A 23,174-nucleotide genomic window follows, 5' to 3' on the forward strand; every position below is an offset into this window, starting at 1 on the left:
TTTCTGAAAGAGTGGGAGAAGTGGCATATCGTGTCGCTTTACCGCCGATGCTTGCAAACTTGCATGATGTGTTTCATGTGTCTCAGTTGAGGAAATACATTTCAGATCCGTCCCATGTGATCCAAGTAGATGATGTACAGGTAAAAGACAACTTAACGGTTGAGGCATTGCCTGTGAGGATTGAGGATCGAAAGCTGAAGCAATTGCGTTGTAAGGAAATAGCTTTAGTCAGAGTAGCTTGGGGAGGACCGGCTGAAGGAAATGTTACCTGGGAGCTAGAGAGCCAGATGAAGGATTCTTATCCAGAGCTCTTTACCTAAGGTATGTTTTCGAGGACGAAAACTCTTTTAGTGGGGGAGAGTTGTAACACCCGTATAATTTTAATTTTAATTTAATTTGAATATTAGATCAATAATTAATATTATTATGGATTTTATGAAAATAATGGAAAATTGATGGTTAATGGCATTTGGGCCATGTGTGAGATTAGTAAGAAGAGGGGGTGTGGTGTAGTAAAACCCTTACTAATTTAATATTATTTTTCATAAAATAATTAGAATTGGGAAAGAAGGAACAGAACGTGAAAAGAGAGAAGTTGGAACACGAAGAACATAGAAGAGGAACAAAGAGGAAGAGACCAAAGAGCAAGAATTTGGCTAAGGTAAGGGGGGACTCTTCCAATTATCATCTCTTATCGTGATTATAGATGAATAGTGTATGAATAGTTGTGTTGTTGAGTCAATTATGTTTGTATGTCAGAATTAGGTTTTGGGGTTCTAAGAATTGGGTTAGATTTCGGGATTTGGATGTGTTGATTGATATATGATGATATATTAGTTTGTATGAATGAATCCTGTGAATGAAAACGTAAAATTGGACTGTTTTAGACTCAAAATCGTGGACTGGTATGAGTAGAAACGAGTGGGTTTTGGACTGTTACGAAATTGCAGGTTTCTAGACATTTTCTGGTGTTTCGCGTATGGAACAGTGTCATACGCGTATGGGATAAAGTCATACGCGTATGAGGGACACTCCCAAGGGGCTATACGCGTATGATACGCAGGTGCCCTGTCCCAAATACCCTGTGCTGATGATTTGCGTATGAGGAGCGTATGAGGATGCTCATACGCGTATGGAAATTTTTAAAGAGGAAATTGGTCCTGGTGATACGCGTATGGTAAGGCTGATACGCGTATGGGTTGGTTTTTAGGCCATTTTGGATTCTGATGAAATGCGTATGATACGCGTACGGGGAAAGGTGATACGCGTATAGATGCGTATGGGTCTTATGATACGCGTATGGTCGCTGCATGTGTAAAATTCTGTTTTGTGATTTTCTGGAAAGTTCAATGATGTATAACTTTCGATCTGTAGACCTGTTTTGTATGCTGTTGAGACTGTGTAAACCTTGTGATGTGATTCTGTGGTTTACTGATGATTGATTGTATTGAATGATGTTAATGTATATATGAACATGCTTAGTAATGATGATGATGATGAAATGAGTATAGATGATGCTACTCATAGAGTGGAGATGATGAAAGTATGTTATATATATGTTTGCATGCATTCATAAGCATTGAAGAGGACTGAATCCTAGATGATGAGAGGATTTAGTGAATGGCAGAATTCCCATTGTGTGGAATTTGTGCTGGCAGGGCCGTATCTGGATGATGAAAGATCGGTCGGTGGGTGATCCCCATTGATGATGATTGGTACCACATGCATAGAGTCAGTTGCATTCATTCCCTGGATTTGATAACATGACTATATGTATACTCTTATATTATTTTGATGATATGTGTATGTATGTTGATGGACGATCTGGATATAGATGAGTTGGGTGAATAATATAACTGTTAATGTACTGTTATTTATAATGCTATAATATTTGTTAATTGCGAATGAGACTCACCCTTACACTATATTTTTCAGATTGAGGATAACGGCTTCGACTCGGTGAGGATTAGCTCACGAGTCAATGTGTCGGTTAGCGTCGGGTCATGCTCTGATAGGTGTAACACTGGGGAACGCTATTTTTAAGTTTATGACATTAACTCTGTTTTGTTTAATTTATTTTGAGGATTGGAAGCATTAATGATGTGATGCTAGTCGATGATTATTCCGCTGTGTAAACATGAGTTATTTGATTTATGAGTTATGTTAAGACGTTTTCCTTCAGTGAATGCATGACTATGACAGATGTTGTTTTATTTTATTTATTAATTGTGACGCCCTTGTGCATGTAACTCTGATTTAATTGTTTAATTGCCGCGGGGTTTAGAAGGGTGTTACATTGGGTGATATGAATAATATCGTGTGTAGGAAATTTAGTAGGATAACGATTGAGAAGATTGGCAACAGTAGTAGTGAACTGAAATAACAGGAGAACAAACATCAAGTAGCAGGTAAATATTTTGTAGAGAAAAGTTGGTAACTTAGATGAATATACTAACTAACAAGCTAGTCAATTGGCCGAGTATTATTTTAGCATAATTGAAGTAATTTAGCAGAAAAGTTAAATCGGTAGTAGATGATGATTTGATGACAATATAATATTAGTAACAGGAAATAATTTTGTATCAGGATACTAAATTGACTAGTAACCTTATAAATAATAGGTAATAATGGTATATAAAAATAGTGTCGATTAGTCGCATTAATGGTTTTAAACGGTATAATTAGTTAACTGGAATTAATCAAAAAAATTGGAGTAGTTAGTATATATTAGCAGGTAATTGTGTTTGATTTGTTTTGTGAAAACGACGATGCATAGGTTGAATTGCGGGTACAACTGAATAAGTTGAATTGTCCTGATTCATGGACATGCTTGAGTTGTAGGTCGTATGACCAGTGTTGATTTAAGTTGATGCAATTGATGCATGTTTAAGTTGTTGGTATTGGTGTTGTTGTATGTTGATGTTGTTGTTGCATTATTGTGTAATTGTGGTTCGAGTTGAGGTCGCATGACATACATTGCATTATTAAGTTGGTTTGGATTGCCACCATGTTGACCTTGATGGCACCACGTTGAAGGCTTATGCCTTGTTAATGCCTCGATAAACTGGCATATATTTAAGTTGGGAGTTGTGCTCCAAATGGTACCACATGCATTTGCATAGTTGAGTCGCATATTGATTTGCGTGTTAAAGTTATTGTTATTATTCATTGTTTATTGATTGTCGTTGTGTTGTTGTTGTTATAAGTTGTTGTTGCTATAAGTTGTTGTTGTTGTTATAAGTTGTTGTTGTTATTGAGTTGTGTTGATTAAGTTGTTACGTTGATTTAATAAGTGGCTTGTTGTTGTTACTAAGTGGGTGGTTGGTTATTATATAGTCGCTGTTATGAAGTGGTGAAATTTGTATGATTCTGATCTAATATATTGTTTATCATACGCCTGTTTATATTGATTCGATATCTCACCCTTTCTTTTGTTTCGCCGTTACCTTTATACTAGTAACGTGCATGCGATGCACAGTGATGAAGATTTAGTAGCTTCATCGAGTCCAAGTTGGTGTGTCGTTCTGATACGTAGCACTCGGGAGATGTTTACACTATTGTTTCAATGTTGTTAATATTGTAGTTGTTTAATAATTATAAATTGAATTTGGTGTTAGTTGAATAAATATTGTTAAATAATTTCTAAGTAAAAAGTTGTGAATTCCCTTAATTAGTCATTGAAAAAAGAGAATGATTATTGAATTTATTTAGAAAGAGAAAATAAATGAGAATATAATAGAAAAAACAACCATAATAATCCACTATTTTGGTTGAAGAACTTTATGCTAAAATAACACTTAAAATGAAACAGAGAAAATATAGTATAAGAGTTTATCAATTCGTCATCCACCCTTTATACTCAAACATCAAATTCAATTCAATAATATTAGATACGAGAAGATATGTTAGAAAACTCTAATCCCAGGTTAATTAAAGATAAAGTTAAGTGATATTACATTTTTATACATCATATCATATAATATCTTATTTAAAATTAAAACATGTTAGATTATTAATTTAAAAAATCAGCAATAATTAATTAAGTTGATAATAATAAATAAGACGACATGCTTATCCATAGGGTATAAAATACAAGAATACCAATAACCTTCAAATTCACTCTCACTCCGTCGTTATTCTATCGTATTGGGAATAAGAGACACCAGTACGACCGAACAAACCGTCGTTTGCTCTCAATCAAAACGACAACGCTTTCAGTTTTCGTTTCACTTTTTACCTTCTTACGCTCTCTCTAACAATTCGAATGGGAATTGGGGAAAATTGAAGATAAGCATCGAGCATAGATAAGGTGAATCTTTCGCTAACCCTTTTCTTCTTAATTGCAGTTTCCTTCACCTTGTTTTCAGCTCAATTTTCCCTTTAATTTCTTCTCTTAATGCGTTTTCTCCTTCCAATTTCCCGTCTTTATAGTTTAATTAACATGGGTTTTGCTCCGTTTTCTATCCTTCGTTTTAAAAATTTGAGCTTTTTTTTTTCAGTTTGACAGTTGAAGCCCCAAAATTCGTGTTTCCTTGTCACTGATGAGTTTATGAACATTGTTTTTTTTTTCCAATGAAATTACTTATGTGTTTAATCTTAAATTGGTGTTTGTGGTTCATTGATTGTGCAGTGTGAGAAATTTAGAAGGTTTGATAGTACTACATGAATGAATGTGCTTTAATGATAAGTTGATTCTAATCTATGATTATTCGAGTCATGGTAAGATCTGTATTAGTTTACTTATGAGTAAGGAAAATTAAAGGGTGTTTGACATTGTTAATTGTTTATTTTTTTCTACAATATTTTGATGACTATAACATGGAGTAGATTATAGTGAAATTTTCCTATGGCCTTTTTGGCTTTGTTTGAATTGATGGAATCGGATGGAGTGGAGCGGTATGAGATGGAACGGAGTGGTATTTCATTGTTTGGATCATTTAAAATCGAATGGAGCGGAGCGGAATGGAGTGGTAACGATTCTATTCCATTTCATCACTTACCATCAGATTTCTTCCCCTCCGATTTGGATGGAGTGAAGAATTTGGCTTGTTCCGTCCAAAAAATTTCAAACGATGGAATTGAATTTTCATTCTGCTCTATTCCGCTCTATTATACTCTGTTCATTTTATGATATTCAAACATAGCTTAAGTAGAACATCATGGAGAAAAATAAGTTTTTGGTAGTTTTTAAATAGGGACGGTTCTATGAATTTGATTGCTGAGAAGTTAGGTTATTATTCGATGAAATTAAGTACCTTTATCTGAAAAAATGTGTAGGAGGAACAAATTATCAAGCTGAGCTTTTTGGAGGCGACAAAGATTACTGTTTGAAGAGTTGTAGTAAATTACTTACTTTATTTTGATAGTTTTGGTTCTCCAAGGCTGAAATAAATTATCTAAGTATCTAACCTTTGATTTTATTATTTGGCATTTTTCGGAACTTATGTGTCTCCTGCCAGAGGTCTGAAGTTGAATTGATGGAGTGTACACCTGCTAGAAAGACACAGAAAGCTGACCGAGAAAAGTTAAGGAGGGATCGACTCAATGAACAGTTTGTAGAACTTGGTAGCATTTTAGGTAAATGAAACTTCACACTTTCTTACATAGGAGAATAGCAAAGAGTAAGCAGACTGATGAAAAACATTACTGGTTCTTTATCTGTTCTATTGTTATTCCTTACTTTCTGATGATATACAACTTCCAGATTCTCATTGGTTAGATAATGTATTACTAATGAAGCATTATATGAACGTTGGCATCGTTTTCGTGTGGCATAAATTACTCGAGGTTATAGATGCTGCTAAATTTTACCAAACAATTGTTGCTTGTTGCTTCTCTAGAAGTCACCCTTGTGTTACGAATTTGATCTTAATAAAATAGAATTCATCTTGATTACTATGTGCATTTGCTGACTCTAAAATGCAGACCCTGATAGACCCAAAAATGATAAAGCAACCATTCTAGGTGATACGGTTCAATTGCTGAAGGACCTTACTTCTCAAGTTAGTAAACTAAAAGATGAATATACTATGCTAAATGAAGAATCTCGTGAGGTAATAGTATCACAGATCGATGAATCACCTTGTTGCTTTAGAGACCTAAAATTACAGAAGAAATGACTTTGTTTCATTTTATTTTCAGTTGTCTCAGGAGAAAAATGATCTCAGAGAAGAAAAGGCTTCTCTTAAATCAGATATTGAGAATTTGAATAACCAATATCAGCTGCAACTCAGGACTATGTATCCATGGCCTGCAATGGATCATTCAGTAATGATGGCTCCACCATCATATCCGTATCCAGTTCCAATGCCGGTGCCTCCTCCTGGTTCAATTCCCATGCAGCCGTACCCCTACTATGCTAACCAACATCCTGCAATCATCCCTAACCCGTGCTCGACATATGTCCCGTTTTTAGCTCCCAACACAATTGTTGAACAGCAATCCACACAGTACGTATCCCCGCCTCTTCATCCAGGTAGCCGGTCCCACATATCAGGAAAACAAGAATCCAAAAACAAATCATCGAGGGAGAGCAGAGCTGAAAGACATGCAGATTCTAATGATGTCGCCACAGACCTTGAGTTGAAGACTCCTGGGTCTTCTGCAGATCAGGTTTGTGCTAAAACAAATTCCGGAAATCTTGTATCCTATATCAATAGTATTAGTAGAATAAGTATTGGATTATAGTCGTGTCTTTTGTCGGATTTTGCAGGATTTATCATCCGCACAGAAAAAATCCAGCAAGTCTCCTTCAAGGAAGGAAAACAGTTACACAGATGGTAGTTCCTTAGGCAAGTGTTCTTCATCTCACAGTGTTCAGGATAGCTCATCAAGTAGTGTAGTTGGGAGCAGAAAAGCTAGTGAATGAGAAAGGACTAATGTTAGGCAAGTGATTATGCCTTTTGAAACTACTATGATGAAGGTTTTCACCGTGCTTCTGCTGCAACTATTCCATAGGTATATGTCACATTTATTCTTGTCCGGCAAAGAAAGCCGCTTCTGTTCTCTCTTCCTGACTAGGAATTTATATTTTGAGTGCTGTGTAATTTAATCATAAACTACTTTTCCTTGTGATGGAAAAGCTTCACAGGTTCAATTGTTTATATTCCTACTACTTGTGAAAACATCGGTAAGATCTAAATAGTGCTACTAGTATGATATAAAAAAAGAATAAGAAAAAGTGCACCTATCAATTATATTATTATTACCAATATTGAATTTTTTTTAAATACAATTCCAAACATTATTATTACCAATATTAAATTTAAGAATTGTTTTCAAGTTTGTTCAATTTGAATTATTCACCTGATTGAATTGAAAATCTTGTTTTGACACCAACATGTGTGACACAAATGATAGTTTCTGTGGTCATAAGCATGTGATACCTTAGTTTATTAAGGTATCAAAGAATTTGGCAGGATTTTTTTTTCTTTCTCTTGAAGTGTGTTGAATAAGGCCAATGATAATTCTCTGTTCTCATTCAAAAAAATTCTTGTGTACTCATCCAGAAAAGGAAAAAAGAAACACTCGTACACACTTAAAAGTTCTAGCACAGACCAATATATGTTAATAGGTCCTTACTTACACTCAAAGAATATATGCTAAAACCAAAACCTTACATTAGAAGCAAAAGAAGTTCATAACCTCTTATATAAACCTTAGAGAACAACATAGTCCTAATGTATTGTTCATGATATAGTCTATTTTTCTGAGTGAGATAAAGAAAGCTTCACATGGGGTGGTTTTTCTCCAAGAAGAGGAATGCAGAATGGAAGCATGGATACACAGAAGAACACAACATGGCACTTGTTTCTCCTCCTTCGCCAACTCTTCATTTGTTTGTGATATTTGGCATTGTAATTAGCTTGTTGTGGCTCTCCCATTACAAACTTATTTAGATATGTAACAATCCTTACTAATTTCTGTATGTCACTGTCTGAAAGTTTACTAAAAATTACATTATAGTACTTTTGTTAACTATTTGTGCTGAATATGTCATGTAAAAATGTTATTTAATTTGATATTGAGTTTATAAGGATAATTATAAGACTTGTAATAGAAACTCCATGATTTCATAACAAAGGGACAAGCATATTCATGACACCACCTTCCTTTCTTCATCTAAATAGTTACAAACAAGACTATAGGATATGTATCACATATTCATAGTTCATAGTTAATAATAGTCAATAGAAACCAAAAACAGAACAGATAAAACCAAACCAACCTAAATCAAGTAAAACAAAGATTACAAATCAATAAAACCAACCATCAAGAAAAGAAGATTGAAAGTGCACCAATAGCAACAAAACAACAATCAAGGCAGCCACACCCCATGGAGAGCTCCCTTCTGAGGGAGTTTGGTAGGTTGTCCTGCGCCTGCCCCATACAGAAAACCATTCTGAATCATCCATTGATGATAACAACCAAACTATAAGTATAAGAACCACTGGCAAGGCAAATAGAACCCAACCCAATTGTTCTTGAGCATTTTCAACAGCTTCTTCATAAGAAAAGTACCATGAACTACCAAGGAAGATGAAGATCACTGCTAAGATTAACAGAACAGGATATGGTAGAGGACTCAGAGTGAATCCATCCAAAACAGAAGAACCTCTGTTCCCTTCATAGGCCATTGAGTTTTATGGTTTTCTTTAAGGAACCACTGATATATAGTAAGTCAAAGAATTAGAGATAGTGTTGTGTTGGCAGGTAGAAAATTCAAAAAGAGGTTTCAGGATTTCTTTCCTTAAAAGGAGTGAATGGTGTTGTAGGAGGACATAATATATAGCAAGATAATGTTGTTTATCTTTTCAAGCTATATTAACTATTGATTATGACCTTTAATGATACACGACTTTTCATATAAACAGTACTAATTGTATAAACATGTTTGTTACTGCCAATAATTACATGTACATTACAAATTAGTACCGTAAATAAAAGCATATAAAAAGTTTGATTTTCTTTGATGTCACTTTGCCCCATTTCCTACTCAGATTATTGAATTGTACCTACTACAGTAGGTTTTAGAAAAGAAAAAGTGATAACTTCCTACACAACAACACTATTTACATTTCTAACGCAACATGGCTGTCTCTTTCAGCCGACTCATCCAAGTGCTTTCCTACCACAGCTGCAAGAATTTAACTTTTGCAAGTAATGTATAATCCACTTATATGCCGACATCATTTTAGACTGGTTCACATATCTATCATATTTGTGGTGATGTGTGGTAAATGAGCCACTTTATGATGCTGGGTGGTGATTATTGATTGCACCATTACCTACTAATAAAATAAATCTATTTTTCTACTTTTTCCTTCCTTCCTTCCTTCCTTCCTTCCTTCCTTCTCTCTCTCTCTCTCTCTCTCTCTCTCTCTCTCACACACACACACATTGAATACAAGAATCAATGCATTCCTCCTGAAAAACCTCTGTCTTGTAACTTGTTTAACACCAAAAAGTCAAAACCTCAACAAATTGTTATCATGAAATGCTTAAGCAAGCAAGCAAGAAAACACAACCATATAAAATATAACATTATATTATAGTTGATAGGAAACAATGGAACAGACTCATAAATTACAAGCATAGATAAGAGGTGATAGAACACAATTACAATTCAACCATTACCCACCACCAAGCTCTTGGACAAACATTGCCTACCGGTAACAGTAGCAGGCATGAGTGCAGCGACAGTATGTTGGCTTGGCACAAACCCTTTTTCTAGAGCTTCCCAACCAGGACACCAGAAAGAGGATCAGTAATACAATTATTGGTAGTACAAAAGGTGAGGAACCACTCTCCTCTTCAGCTTCTTCCTCTTGTTCACCAGAGAATAGCTTTGGTAGAGCCAAAAGAATCAACGCCACGGCCAAGATCAGAACAACATTTGAAGTATGAGCATCATTAGCCCTGGGTTTACAATAGTAGTAACCCATCAGGGGATTTGAATAAAAAGCCTCAGAAAATGGGAAGAATGAGTTTATAGAAGGGATTCACAATGATAAATTTGGAGCATACAATGATGACAAGGGAATTGCCCCAACCATATCAACATGGAATTTTATAAAAATAAGGTGGAATCTATACAAGAACAGAAAATTATTCATAACATTATTGCCCACCACACAACTTTTTGGTAGTTGTTCATTTAATATTATCTTTTTAGTTAAGCTATCACATTCCGTGAGAAAGACGATACTATCATCACATATAAACAATGGTGGGGTCAATTGTAGCATTTATAGAAGATTTGACTTAAGGCAGTGTTTGCCGTTTGGTATGAAGTGGGGGATTCCAATACTCCAATTTTAACATAAAATAATTATAGCGCAGATTATCATTTGAACTATTTATTTACATAAACTAACCAAAGGTAAATCCAAATTCCCGACTCACTATTTATCCTGTGATTCGTAAAAATGACTTTTACGGAGTGTAGAAGTTTAATTTGTCTTATCACTGTCAATATATAGGAAAACAGGAAAAATATTTTAATATCAGAGCTCATTCCCGTCCAAAAAACAGTTGGGACTAAGATCAATTATTGGATATTAAATGTTACATCATATTTGGAAGCATGTGGCCTACAGGAAATCAGCTGTTGATACGCCTCATTACCTAATATTCAACACAACAGATATCATAAACTTCAATCAAAGTCAACCAGTTTCTGTATATCTGAATTGCTAATGTTGTCACCGAAATTATCGTACTACGTACCATTGTCACAAAACTTTCTATTACTTTCGATTAGCCGACCATAAAAATTGGACAATTTAGTTCAAGCTATCTTCAAACTACGCTTGAAAAATTACAAAAAACAGTTAAATAATTATCTATGATAGTGTTGACTGTTGAACTGTTACAGCTGAACCTAGCGACATGAATGGCGCAAGAAATTTCCTCAGTATAATGTGTCTTCCACAACCCAATAAATATTACTTTGTAAAATGGCCACCCGGAATGTTGTAAAGCTAGTTTTGTCACAAGATGCAAAATTGACAAACACGGTTCCCTACAAGAACAAAGTTGGCTTTCCTTAAATATTACTTGAAAAATTAAGTTATCAGTCTCAGTGGAATGCGTTCTGTGTGGTAATAAAATGAAGGCGCGAAAATTTACCATCAACAGAGTTTCAGGTCACACTTTTCCTTCATATTTAAAATTGAGTTTGTAATCGTTTTGAAGAGTTGCCAAGGTACTTCTGCAAGGTCCCTCTACAAAAGGAAACAAAAAATTTAATTTAGATTCTTCTTTTAATTGCTTTTCTAGAATTTGATTAAGTCAAGGTATGCATACCTCCAAAAACAGTGTGAAGATATTGAAGATCATCGACAGAGCAAGCATCTATCAAAGCATAGACACCAGGCCGTAAAGCTTCATCTATTTCTCTGCAAATAATGGTGTGAATAATTAGTATTTGAAAGGTTATTTGGCTAAATTTTCTTAAGTTAGCTAGAGCCTACCAAATTTCATTTCTATGGATACTTTTTTATCGTTAATCATTTCAAAATACGGGCAACAAAAAACTTAAATGCATAGATCAATATCTGTATTTTGAGAAACTCAGATGACAAAGTTGAGTGAAAGTCGGGGAGAGAAACAGGGTATCTGAGTGATTGAAAAGTGTAATCCTGCAACAGATAAACTATGGCGGGAAAAAGAAATGAGTAAACAACAAAAATAATAAACAACCTTCTGATACCACTTCTCTTGGGACCATATCCTGAATAAACCGATATGTAGTTGGATAAAAATAGACAACATTGCCGACCAAATATATCTTTTTGCTGTTTTATCTGCATCATGATCATAGAAACAAACTGGGTAAGCAACCAAATATAAGAAACAAATACATGATTTGTCAAATAAAGACTGAGCCTTTTTGGAGGTTTTCACAATTTGCTAAACCAAGAAGGTAAACACATCATCCATTTAAATAAGAAGAAAACAAAACTGATTTTCGAGAGATAAGAAATGACTACAGAAAACAAGTATTAGCTGGTGAAGTAATATGCCATATCGATTTTAAGAAGAATACGGGCTTAGGAACTACAACAGCCTGTTACAAGCAACATCTAGACGGTGTTTCATGTCAGCAAGCTGAAATAGGCAGCTCCAAGCCACTAACATGACTACTTACTTACTAGACGGTGTTAGTTTTGCTATTAGTGTAAAAATAGGCAAGGGTATATTGATATATACATAGTATCACATCACATTAACTGTTTGAAATTTGACCCACTTCAAATCCCACTTGCCTCTGTCAAAATTAACATCAACAAAAGCAAGAACATAAAAGCAATTTATGTTCTTTATGCATTAAAATAAGCTTTGGTCTTTGAAAAGGCAGGACAGAGAGTATTTGAGTTGAAACGAGGAAAATTATTAAATGGAATGCAAAATATATTATTAAATGATGCAAAATAATATGGACGTACATACCTCTTCATATATTCTTCGAAGAAAACAAGCACATTTCACTCCCTCTTCTACTTCCCACAAAAACCAGCCTTCATTCCCCATCGATTTGTTGTTCTCTAAAACTGTCTCCAAGCAATTAAGAAGAACAGCGACAGAGGCTTCAAGATGGGCAACACACTGTTTGCACTCACTGGAAAGGTTATAAACAAGCAGAATATCATGCAGAGTCTAAATGTTGGGATTACAATAATAAGGCAGTGGAATGCACAGAGATGCTATTAACTTATTAAGTACGTCAAATAATAATACCTTGGACGATGCCTTATAATGGTACACAATAGTTGACAACAAGCAACAAATAGATTAATCGTGAATTGGTGATCTACATGACAGAAATTCACTCCATCTGCTGAATGAGAACTTTGCTCTTCTGAGACCATAATTGAATCTGAAGGACGAGAAGCTTTAGAAATTCTATGTTGATAGAAATTCTGAAAGAATGCAGCAGGGATATGTAACATGTGACCCACATGCCACACATCCATTGAGAAAAGACCATGTTTCCTTGAAATTGTAGTTAGCACTTCAACACACATGAGAATGGCTGACCCAGGATCGGGAGTACCGGCAACTGTTTTACATCTCATGTTAACATAAAATATATGTGGGCTCTGTAAATGCACAATAATGTTGAAAACAGCAGATACTAAGCTCTGACAGTGTCTTTTGATCAGCTTCAGGCTTTTCCGACCTTGAAAACAGGAAGAAGAAAAAGGTCAGAGAATAACAAAAGAAAGATATGCATTTTCCCTGACCGTATTTTGTACCAATTAAACATGCAATATATATTGATAGAATAGAAGCAATCAATAAAATGCACCAATGTCAATCTGATAATCTAGGTATTTCAATTAAGGATTATAAATAGGGAATCCAGTATCATAAAATATGAAAGCTGCAGACAATGTTAGGATTCCCAAAAAGCGATTATAGATAACATACGAGTGAGAATTTAGGGTAAATTAGCAAAACAAGTGAATACAAGAAAGAACTGAGTTCTGACAGTTAAATTTTAGAGAACAGAAACGGTATAATAAATAATATTCCTGTGTGTTTGTATAACATGTGTTGGAAGATTATATCATAAGTTTGATTTATGATAGGATATTATGATGCATTTGATGTGTGAAGTGACACATTTAGTGGAAAAGGTTTTGGTTATCATTGTTGTTTGAATACAATATTCACTATACTCTGTCATCAGCAAGATATTTTACCCTGCTAATTCTACATCTCCATCAGTATGTGATGCATATCATAATTATTCAACAATCAACAAATGACTTTCATAACCCAACGTGTGCGTAGTGCTGAATCCTTTTTGAATAAAAAAATAGTAAAACTATGAAAAAAAAACCATTTAATATTATTTCAGATTTTCTGAAGTGAATCAAAATGCAGTACTTATGTACTAGCTTTAAGAATGGCAAAAGGATATTCAAGGGATATAGTTTGCAAACATTAATTATACAATGAAATGAAAACTTTATTTTCAAGCCATATATGTGCCCTCAGCAGATGTTCTTAATACCTGAAACAAATTCGAGAATCATGTCCAAACAATCAATGCCAGCTGCCACAACTGTTGAAATTTCACCCCCATCTTTGTTTGTTTTTATGCCATAGATTGCAGTGCATCCTTCTTCTAATCCAACTAGAGCTCTCTCAATGGCCTGTATAGTAGACAAAAGATGCAACTCTGATTGCCCCTCTATAAAAGCTTTAAATGACACCCGCAGCCTAGTTTTCAATTCATTCAAGCAAAAGTCGTGCATTTCATTAGAAGAGCAAGCTTCAAATGGTCCTTTATGCAGTGTCTTCGTGCTTGACTGTCTTTCGTGCAACGTTAGTTTTGCCCTTTTTCCTTGCAACAATATGGACTTGCCTATTGCCCTCATGTGAATATGTACTAATTTTGTATAAACTTTACTCGATGAGGTAGGATCTGTAAAAGGAAAATAACTTGCTAATTCTCTCAGATAGGTGAGAGCACCGTCTAACAAAAGAAAAGCAGACTGTTGTGGGACCCCAACCATCTCAGTAAATTCTAATAACAATACTTGTGAGATTTCAATAAATGCAGGCAGAGAACTTGAAGGCAATGACGAATCATCCATCTGCAAATTTAGCCTCAAAAGAGACGATGAAGCTATTAACAGTTGTCTAAGTAAAAAAGCTACTTCTGGATTATCACCTTTTATCAAGCTTTGTAACAAAGGTTTATTCAAACCCAGTGGCTCAGGGGAATCATCCCTAGCCAAAACACTGGCAACAAAGTTTACACTTTTGGGATTTGACATTATTTCAACATCACTGTCACTTTTTGAGACATTATCAGTTGCTGATGAAGTGGAGCAAGTAGCTTCCGTTTTAGATTCTTTTTGCGTTCCAGCCGAGCCATTTGCCTTAGAAACTGAGCATAAGTTGAAGGCTGGCTTTTCAAAATTCCGGTGATCGTGTAAATTTTCGGAGAGTTGATTATTCTCACTGAGCATTTTGTCTATTAAAAAGTTAACAACTTCCACAAAAGAAAATATACAACTATTTAGTTCTGAGCCATGTTCACGTTTCCACATCAACACTTTTTCTTTGTAACCACTATCTTCGACATTTTGACCCAGGGCAGATGTTAGGGCCCACAAAACTCCATTGAAGCATGAAACTGCCGAAGACAATCTATTCATGTTTTCGAAAGTAAGATCATGACCCACATTGACATGGCAAAGAATACCCTTTTGAGATGCAAGCAAATTTTGCATCAGCTCTTTCAAATTCTCAGCCATTAAGGTTAAACACTTCAATGCCTCAAGCTTGGAAGAATCTACATGCTGAGAAGATGAAAGCAAATGATTCTCTGCATGGCTAATTTTGTGATCAGAGTTTTCTTCACAAGGTATCTCATCTTCTTTATCAAAACAAAAAGCATGGATATATTGATGTTTTCCAATGCCCAACAAGGCATATGAAGTGTGATCCATTAAAGAAAACATCAGAGATTTAAATAGAATATTTTCTGCTGAGAATACCTCTTGAAATCTAGCAATCACAGTTAATGACTTTAAAAGCCACAAAACAGGATACGAACTTTCAGAAATAACTGAGTTTGGTGAGGAACGGATGGTGTCTGTCTTCTCACTTAAACCCATTAATATATATCTTAAGGCCTTCCGGCAAGAGACAAATAACCTCAAATACTCACAATAATAGTCCCGATACACGGTGCTCTGAAAATATACCAAGGCATTTACAAGAAGCCTGCAAAGATTATGCAGATAGAAATTGAGAATTAATAATGTAAGCACTTCACAAATTATGCTCCAGAGAAATCATTGGCACAAACAATTAAATATGTCTAAGACATCTTTATCAAAGGCTCACAAATCACAACTATTTGGATTTCCTTTTCATCAGCAAGGTGTATAATAAGTAAATTTGAAAATTTCTTTGGACAGAGGTTGTTTGGCATTTTCATCAAATTAATTTCTTATTTTTGAACATATAACACAGAACAGAACAGAAGCATGGATGCATTGATTTTATGTCTTATTCCCAAAGTTAAGTTGTCGAAAATGATAATAGGACTAGTTTTAATGAGCTATTGGATTCAAAGTAACTGATCAAATTATGGCATAGGATAGGATTATGTTTATAGCGTGAAAATTCCCATTTACCATCTCAGCAAAATCAGAAACTTTTGTAGCATTTTTGCATTATTTTTTATCTCTTTCATTCACACTCTCTTTTAATTAATATCTTTGTTTTAGGAGCTATCTTATCCTCAGCACTAATTGAACTTTTTACTCTGTAATACAATTTGTTCTTTTATTTACACATACAAAAGACAATAAGGTTGTATCCAGCACAAAGATGACTGTACCTTTCAAGGTTGAAAATACAAGACGCAATATGTGAAAATGATCCTGTATTGACATCTGACATCAAAGTTAATAGATTAAGCAAAAGATGGCAATCTGTGAAACTCTTGATGGTAAGGGGGGAGGCATTTTCACTGCTGCTGATATCAGCATTAAGCTTATCACATGAATGAGCGACCGGCATTTTAACTGCAGAACAATCAACTGGAATCTCTTTTGAGTTGTCGAGGCCCCTTAAAAACTCAATCCAGTTAGGTACTGACCCAAGCTCGACAGCAGTACATGTGGTATTACTAAACAGTGGTAATACAGATTTCTCTAAAGCACTGCAAAAGATTGTGGCTAGATTCCTGTGGGCAAACTAAAACAATAAAACCAAATGAATACCTATGGATATAGTCGTTTTCTTAAGCAAAATACTGCATGAAACGAAAGCATCGATAAATAAACAAATTCAGGTTTACAGAAATCAGAACTAAAGCTGAAACAAACACTGGCAAAGATTAATATGTAATTCTTTACTAGATAATACATGAGTGTCTCTGCGACCAAAAAAAAAAAAAAACTCTGCATAATCTAAGCATATTACCTTTAGCTCATACAAAATTGAATCACTTAGAAGATCTGCTGATATATGCGGCAAAGTGACTCTCTTGAGTAGCTTACAGTTATCTTGCATGTCTGGCTCTTGAAACTTGCTTGATACACAATGAAGGGAAGTTTGAAGTAAATGTGAGAAGAATTTTTTCAACTGCTTCTTGGAACCGTGATTACCCCAAATATCAACATTTTTGCAGAGATTTGACCATATGGCTATTGGCAATGAATTTTTGTTAGCAACATAAATTCCCTGGTTCCATTTGTTGATTTGAGGAGCCACAGAAACTAAATCTTCACTCTTAACATCATCAGAAATAAAGACCGGGGATTGATACACACACGATAAGTTTTCCATAATAAAATTAGTAAGTCCAGCAGCCTCTTCCTTCAGGGCCTTGATTTGTGATCTATAAAGCTTATTTTGCAAATACTTCAATAATACAATGTGCCTATTCAAGTCAACAAGCCTCTGAAGAGCCATAGACTGAAAGATATAAACCAAAGGGGAACACTCATTGAAACCATACTTTAGATAGAAGTCTGAAATTAATTGCATAACAGCAAGGAGGGAAGCAGAAGGTTGGGTAATCCACGAGAAGAAACCAATGTCGATCTCATCAGTCTTCTCCATCAACTCAAAGGCAGAATATGCTGAGTAATCCCCCATCTCGGCTGACATTTTTTTTGATAGACTAGGAGACACAAGGCTGATTGCTTGCCTAAGCAAGCTTCGGCTGGACAAAAACAATTGCAAAAAGAGCACAAAGACCCATTGGCTGGACCTGCCAAATTTCTTGAAAACTTTGTCCTTTCCAACAGCCCGATCAGCAGTTTCTCCTAGTATAGATGAAAAAAACTTGCAAATAGTATCTGGTTGTTGTACAACTAGAATACTCAAGTAGGGACGCAACAATGACATAAGTTCTTTAACAGCAACTCCAACAAGATTGCTATTGCCTTCAGTTATAGTGGCTGAATCAAGCACTAAAGAATACAGTCTAGAGAGCCCTCTACCCAAGAGTTCCGCATGCAGATTAATCATTCGCAATTTGTTCCCATCAGCCAATAGAGAGCAGTTTTTCATCCACCTAAGAGTTTCAGATATATCACCTGTTATCTGTCTAATAAAGCCACTCACTTGCCCTTCTGGAATAGATTCCATGGCTTTATAAATAGTGTGGATGAACTTATGTGAAGATAACAGTCTTTCAACTGATTCGGAATAAACATTCTTAGACAGAAATGTCAATAACTTCGAAGAACTTTCTTCAGCATCACCGTCACAAGTCATAAGCCTGAGCGCTTTGCACAATGCTAGAATGGCTATTTGCACCTACATCATTTAACAGACAAAATGTGACGTTAGCTAAATAAAACCGTGACTATAACATTTTTCTGTAAGACTTTCCTTGAACATCATTTCCCTTCCCTCTGCCAGATGATCATACGTATAACTAGTATGAGTTACTGACAGTTTGACACACAATATAGTAATGAAACCATGAGAAGGACAAACCCATGCGAAACTCTAAAACATTAATTTCTACAGTGATCAGAGTTTGGATACAGACCTGGCGAAGTTGACTGTAGAGATTAACTATTTGGCATCCCAAGGCAGGAATAGTTGAAGATAGTGAGCTTTGATCAAAAGCACTTGCCATATTGCAATTGACGGTGGAGTATGATAACAAAATAAGCCATAAATTCACCAAATCTTCTCCAATAACCTCGTACTCAATTTCCAAAAGGTAGCCCATTGCAACTAATATCTCGTTAGCGGATAAAATAAATGTTTCCATCCCCGTCACATTAGTTGTATCATAATTGGATAAGCAGAGTATACTAGTGGAACTAGCTACCAATGTATTAAATATTTTCTTCAAGAAATTGAGACAAGCTCCTCCAGATGTGTCCTCTGTTTTCACATATACTTTCTCTTGCATAAAACTAGCAAGCAAATTACCAATAGACTTTAGTATACCATAAAGATCACAAAAAAGGAGCTTGGCATCTATTTTAGCTTGGAGATAGGCATTCATCTCGAGCAAAAGAGGCTCCATAATCAGTACCAAAAAATTAAAAAGGGATTTTTGAGTATCTACAGAAATATTATTGGAGCTACAAGATTCTGCTGGCACAGGTGGCCTTGAATCATTTATTTTCTCCGTTGTATTGCTCCCTTCATGCAAAACTGAAGTTCCCTTAAACTTTCTCGCAGAATCGGCAAACAAGCGAAATATCAAACCTAAGCTACCCATTGCAATAGCATTCTTTTTGGATATAATTTTGTTCAGCACATCAAACAAATGTCTATGATAACTCTTAATAGTTGCTTTTGAATCTTTTGGTTTATCATCAGATGAAGCGGCATACTTTTCTGAACCATGTAAGCTTAAAAATTCATCAATATGAACTGGATGAAAAAGTCCATGAGAAATAACTTCTTCCACCACCTTCACCAATCTCCCTGTCCAAACGGGATCACTTCTATTAGCTGGAAGATGCAACTCACCGCACAAATGCAACAATGGTTCAAGAAGTTTGTCAACAAAATTCTGAAATCCTTTCCTAGCTGGATGGACCCTCAAAAATTTGGAGAAGGGCTGAAGCACCAACCACAAAAAACGGAATCCACAAGCACCCACACAGCTTCCATCAAGATTCTTGCCATACACTTTCAAGACAAGCTCAAGCACTGCCCCCGTTGTTTCAACCCATAAGTCCAAATTTTCATTTGACAACCCGCCATGCGATGAGAACACCAACGAAATACAATCAAGAGCAGTATTGTATAGTTTAAACTTTTCTTCTGAACAAGTGGAGAAGTCCTCTAGTAGAGATAGAGCATTTTTGACAATAAACTGAACAGTCTGTAGGAGGTTCCGCGACATATTCAAAGAGACACGAAGCTTCAAAGACTCCTGCAGACAGAACTTGAAAATCTCCCAACAACCAACATCCATATATGCATCAATTCCATCAAGCTGGGGTGTTTTGCCTTCACCCCAGTTTTCCTTCCCATTTGGAGGGAACAACACTGTCAGGATCCAATCCTTAAGATAACCTAGTAGTCTTGGTAGTTTAACAGTTTCACAATGTTGATCAATGTCAGCATCATCACCCACCATAGTACTCACAAAATTGAATGCTTGATTGACCTTACTGCACTAACACACAAAAAGCACCCAAAATAAGTCTCAGCCTCTCATGGATGGTTTATATGGCGAGAGAATTCATATTAAATTGTTTATAAAAAATCAAAACACACAGTTGAAAGTATTCAATTACTTGAAAATTTGTTGCCTAATTCAAGATATAAATTAAAATTGGTTGAAAATAACCTGTGAAGATCAAGTTGTCTGTCTTGAATGCACAGTATTAATTGAAGATTGTTCCATGGAGTGGAAGATTTCACAGGCTCCTGAGGCTTCTGAGCAGACTCCAAACGGTGCAGTTTGGAAGGTTTTTCGGTTTGGTCATGAATTTTCTCCTTTCGCTTACGTTTTTGAAACTTTGCATTAGCTTCCGAATTCGTCATTGTCGAGTTTTATTTGAATTAGGAAGGTTTCTGAATTTAAGGTGTAATGATAAACCCTACAGCGCAATCAAAATATTAAGGGTTTAAGCTTTTATAACTAAAATCAGTTATGCAGAGAACTGAACTAACCTGAAGCACGGAGAGACGGAGGAGACGGCGAGAGGAAAGGAGGGACACGACGGAGGCGGCGGCGGCGAAACACGAACGGCTACAGACAAGGTGTACGTTCAATGAGTGCAATAAAGTGAGGTGGCGGCGAGAACAAAAGGGAGGGATGGAGTTGAGAGAGGGAGAAGGATAGTGATTTGGTATGATAAATCTATTATAACATCTGTGGACTTGTGTGATCGAATGGTTTAAAATGGTGTTGCATGGTGCACCACTTTAGTGGTTTCTGCATAATAAAAAATTCCCTACTTTAAAATGTCAAAAAGGATGTACTAGAAAAATAAAAAAGTCAAAAAAATTCTAGCCCAACACACATGAGTTGAGTTATTTCTCAACAACTTGCTACATTTAAGAAAAATCATAATATTAATATTAGAAAAATACCATTTTTTCATCCTTTAACTTTGTTTCGGAGTCTAATTTGATCTTTTAACTTTTAAAAAGTTCAAATTAATCCTTTAACTATTAAAACAACGCCATGTTAGTCCTTCCGTCTGAGTCTGTTAGTCAAAGTAAAAAAAACGTCTAAGTGACATTGTAATATGCTGATGTGAAATGCCACGTGTTTAGATCAACTTTAGTGACGGAAAAAACCATCACTTTGTTCGAAAACCAAATGACCCTTCAGACCTCCAAATTCACTTTCCAGAAAACCAACTTTTTTTGTCATTTTTCAATCTCCAAGCTCTTTGTAACACTCTCATCTTGAAGCTTCATGCAAATTCCGATAAACTCATTCACCTTATTTTTCAATTGTTCCCTTAACAGACTGAGCTCTTATTTGATTGAAGATTGGTGGTTTCATTACTCAGTAATTCATGAACTATTCCATCTTTTATAAAATTAGAAGAAGCCAGACACAGAATAAGACGTACACTTGAATCGCCATAGTCCACAATCAAATTCGTTGTTTGCTTTTCCTCCATCACTTCCCATGAAATTATCTGACTCGACCCATCAAATTCGTAAGGCCTTTTCCATGACTCTGAGACTCAGATCTTGATTGGCTTCTTCATCGTCGTCATCGCCATCGAGATTGTCGCTTGTTTCATTAAGTTGTTCGTGCTCTGTTGTCGTGGCTTTCGAGTTTGGTTGTTGCAGGTGGAGCATCGAAGTTTTGGGTTTTCTGATTGGGTGGTGGTTCCTGATTCGATGTCGAAATCGGTATATGGGTATGCGAAGAAGGATTTGTAGGATTGGGATTGAAGCGATGCAATGGAATCATTAGATCGCAGTTGAGGAAAAGGGAAGCTATAAGGAGTGGAAAAGTGGAATTGGGAGGCGACGATGATGGGATCTGGATTCAGAAGGTTTCATTTTTGTGTGTGTTTTTTCTTCTCTTCCGGCGAAAGATTACATGACGATTTTTGTTTCAGGATGGTTTTTGTTTATGAAACAATGATTTTTGATGCAGGTTTTGGTTTATGAGATTAAGGGTATTTTGAAGAAGATAAGAATATATTAAAACTCATAAATTCTCATTTAGTGTCTGATTTTCTGTCACTAATATCGGTCACAAAAATTGAATTTCATGTCACCTACCACATTTGCAAAAGTTAATGCCGTTATTGACATTTGGACGAAAAGGACCTACATGCTCCGTTTTTTAGACTTAAGGGATTGATTTGAACTTTTTAAAAGTTAAAGGACCGTAATGGACCCCGAGACAAAGTTAAGGGACGAAAAGGGTATTTTCCCTATTATATTTCAATTAAGGATGACAAAATAAGTTCGACTCATTGAACATGTCTATTTTGTTTGTGCAATTTCTTATGGAGTGTGTTAATGTTTTAGTTTCGTACTTTTTAATATATATGTTTTTTTCTGCTTTGGTTTTGTCGGACGCGAGTATTAAGAAGATTTTTTTGCAACTTTTTGGTTTTTAAGGATGCAAGGCTCGCACATCTGCCTTGTCCCTTCTCAATTTTCCGCGGGGTGAGTCGAAGTTTTAGACACGTACGCTAAAGTATGATTCGTCTCACTTCCGTTTTATTACAATTTTTACAAAGCAGACATGCCTGTTTGTCATCCCTAATTTTTATCTACTCATTCGAAATTCTAAAAATAATTGATTCAACTTTAGCATTGTCTATCATCTTTCTCCAATTTCATCATCCCTTTTTTCAATTACTCGTGCACATTTTTTAGATGAATCTTATAGATTGGATAATATGTTTCATCACACAACATCTTCTTTGCTAGATTCCATTTATTTTAGCGTGTAACATTTTCTTTATTAAGTATCAGGACAATGCAAACCACTAGATCCAAAGCTGAAATATTACAACAAAACTTAAGTGTTGTTATTATTAAAAGAAGGACTAGGTGAGTCTCTCTCCATATTTTTCTTTTCATTATTGAGCAAGTAATTTTAAAAGAATATTTTCTTCTTATCTTCTTTCCTTACACCTTTGACTCCCACACAATCTTTTTAACCTATAAATTAAAGTATTTCAGTTTGACTTAAAACCTAATATAGGATCATCAAGATTCATGATAGT

The 23,174-nt window shown here is 35.4% G+C and overlaps 3 protein-coding genes across 13 annotated transcripts; 1 reads left to right on the forward strand and 2 right to left on the reverse strand.

Moving 5' to 3' along the window:
* Window positions 1-4,099: 4,099 nt before the first annotated feature.
* LOC131602232 (transcription factor bHLH121) lies at window positions 4,100-7,124 on the forward strand. Of its 8 annotated transcripts, XM_058874283.1 has the most exons (7): window positions 4,101-4,309; window positions 4,631-4,719; window positions 5,278-5,340; window positions 5,460-5,577; window positions 5,926-6,053; window positions 6,142-6,612; window positions 6,713-7,124. In XM_058874283.1, the coding sequence occupies exons 4-7, from the start codon at window positions 5,478-5,480 to the stop codon at window positions 6,866-6,868; spliced, it is 855 nt and encodes a 284-aa protein (XP_058730266.1). In that variant the 5' UTR covers window positions 4,101-4,309; window positions 4,631-4,719; window positions 5,278-5,340; window positions 5,460-5,477; the 3' UTR covers window positions 6,869-7,124. The 8 variants fall into 8 exon arrangements, with proteins under 8 accessions (XP_058730268.1, XP_058730270.1, XP_058730266.1 ...); XM_058874285.1 differs by lacking the exon at window positions 4,631-4,719 and having other exon boundaries at window positions 4,100-4,309; window positions 5,278-5,337; XM_058874287.1 differs by lacking the exon at window positions 4,631-4,719 and having other exon boundaries at window positions 4,100-4,309; window positions 5,278-5,334.
* Window positions 7,125-8,050: 926 nt separating this feature from the next.
* Window positions 8,051-9,664, reverse strand: LOC131602233 (uncharacterized). Its single transcript, XM_058874291.1, has one exon. It carries the CDS (start codon window positions 8,634-8,636, stop codon window positions 8,256-8,258), a length of 381 nt encoding a protein of 126 aa, XP_058730274.1. The 5' UTR covers window positions 8,637-9,664; the 3' UTR covers window positions 8,051-8,255.
* Window positions 9,665-10,588: 924 nt separating this feature from the next.
* Window positions 10,589-22,159, reverse strand: LOC131602230 (uncharacterized). Of its 4 annotated transcripts, none has more exons than XM_058874278.1 (12): window positions 21,058-22,159; window positions 20,635-20,899; window positions 20,309-20,561; window positions 18,539-20,129; window positions 16,957-18,300; window positions 16,370-16,728; window positions 14,024-15,747; window positions 12,742-13,183; window positions 12,454-12,622; window positions 11,704-11,807; window positions 11,308-11,399; window positions 10,589-11,225 (listed from the first exon to the last, which is right to left on the reverse strand). In XM_058874278.1, the coding sequence occupies exons 3-12, from the start codon at window positions 20,503-20,505 to the stop codon at window positions 11,149-11,151; spliced, it is 6,099 nt and encodes a 2,032-aa protein (XP_058730261.1). In that variant the 5' UTR covers window positions 20,506-20,561; window positions 20,635-20,899; window positions 21,058-22,159; the 3' UTR covers window positions 10,589-11,148. The 4 variants fall into 4 exon arrangements, with proteins under 4 accessions (XP_058730261.1, XP_058730262.1, XP_058730263.1 ...); XM_058874279.1 differs by having other exon boundaries at window positions 10,589-11,023; window positions 11,131-11,225; window positions 20,635-22,159; XM_058874280.1 differs by having other exon boundaries at window positions 10,589-11,057; window positions 11,131-11,225; window positions 20,635-22,159.
* Between the last annotated feature and the right edge of the window lie 1,015 nt (window positions 22,160-23,174).

This window comes from Vicia villosa, linkage group LG5 (genome assembly GCF_029867415.1).
Source record: "Vicia villosa cultivar HV-30 ecotype Madison, WI linkage group LG5, Vvil1.0, whole genome shotgun sequence".
Classification (NCBI taxonomy): domain Eukaryota; kingdom Viridiplantae; phylum Streptophyta; class Magnoliopsida; order Fabales; family Fabaceae; genus Vicia; species Vicia villosa.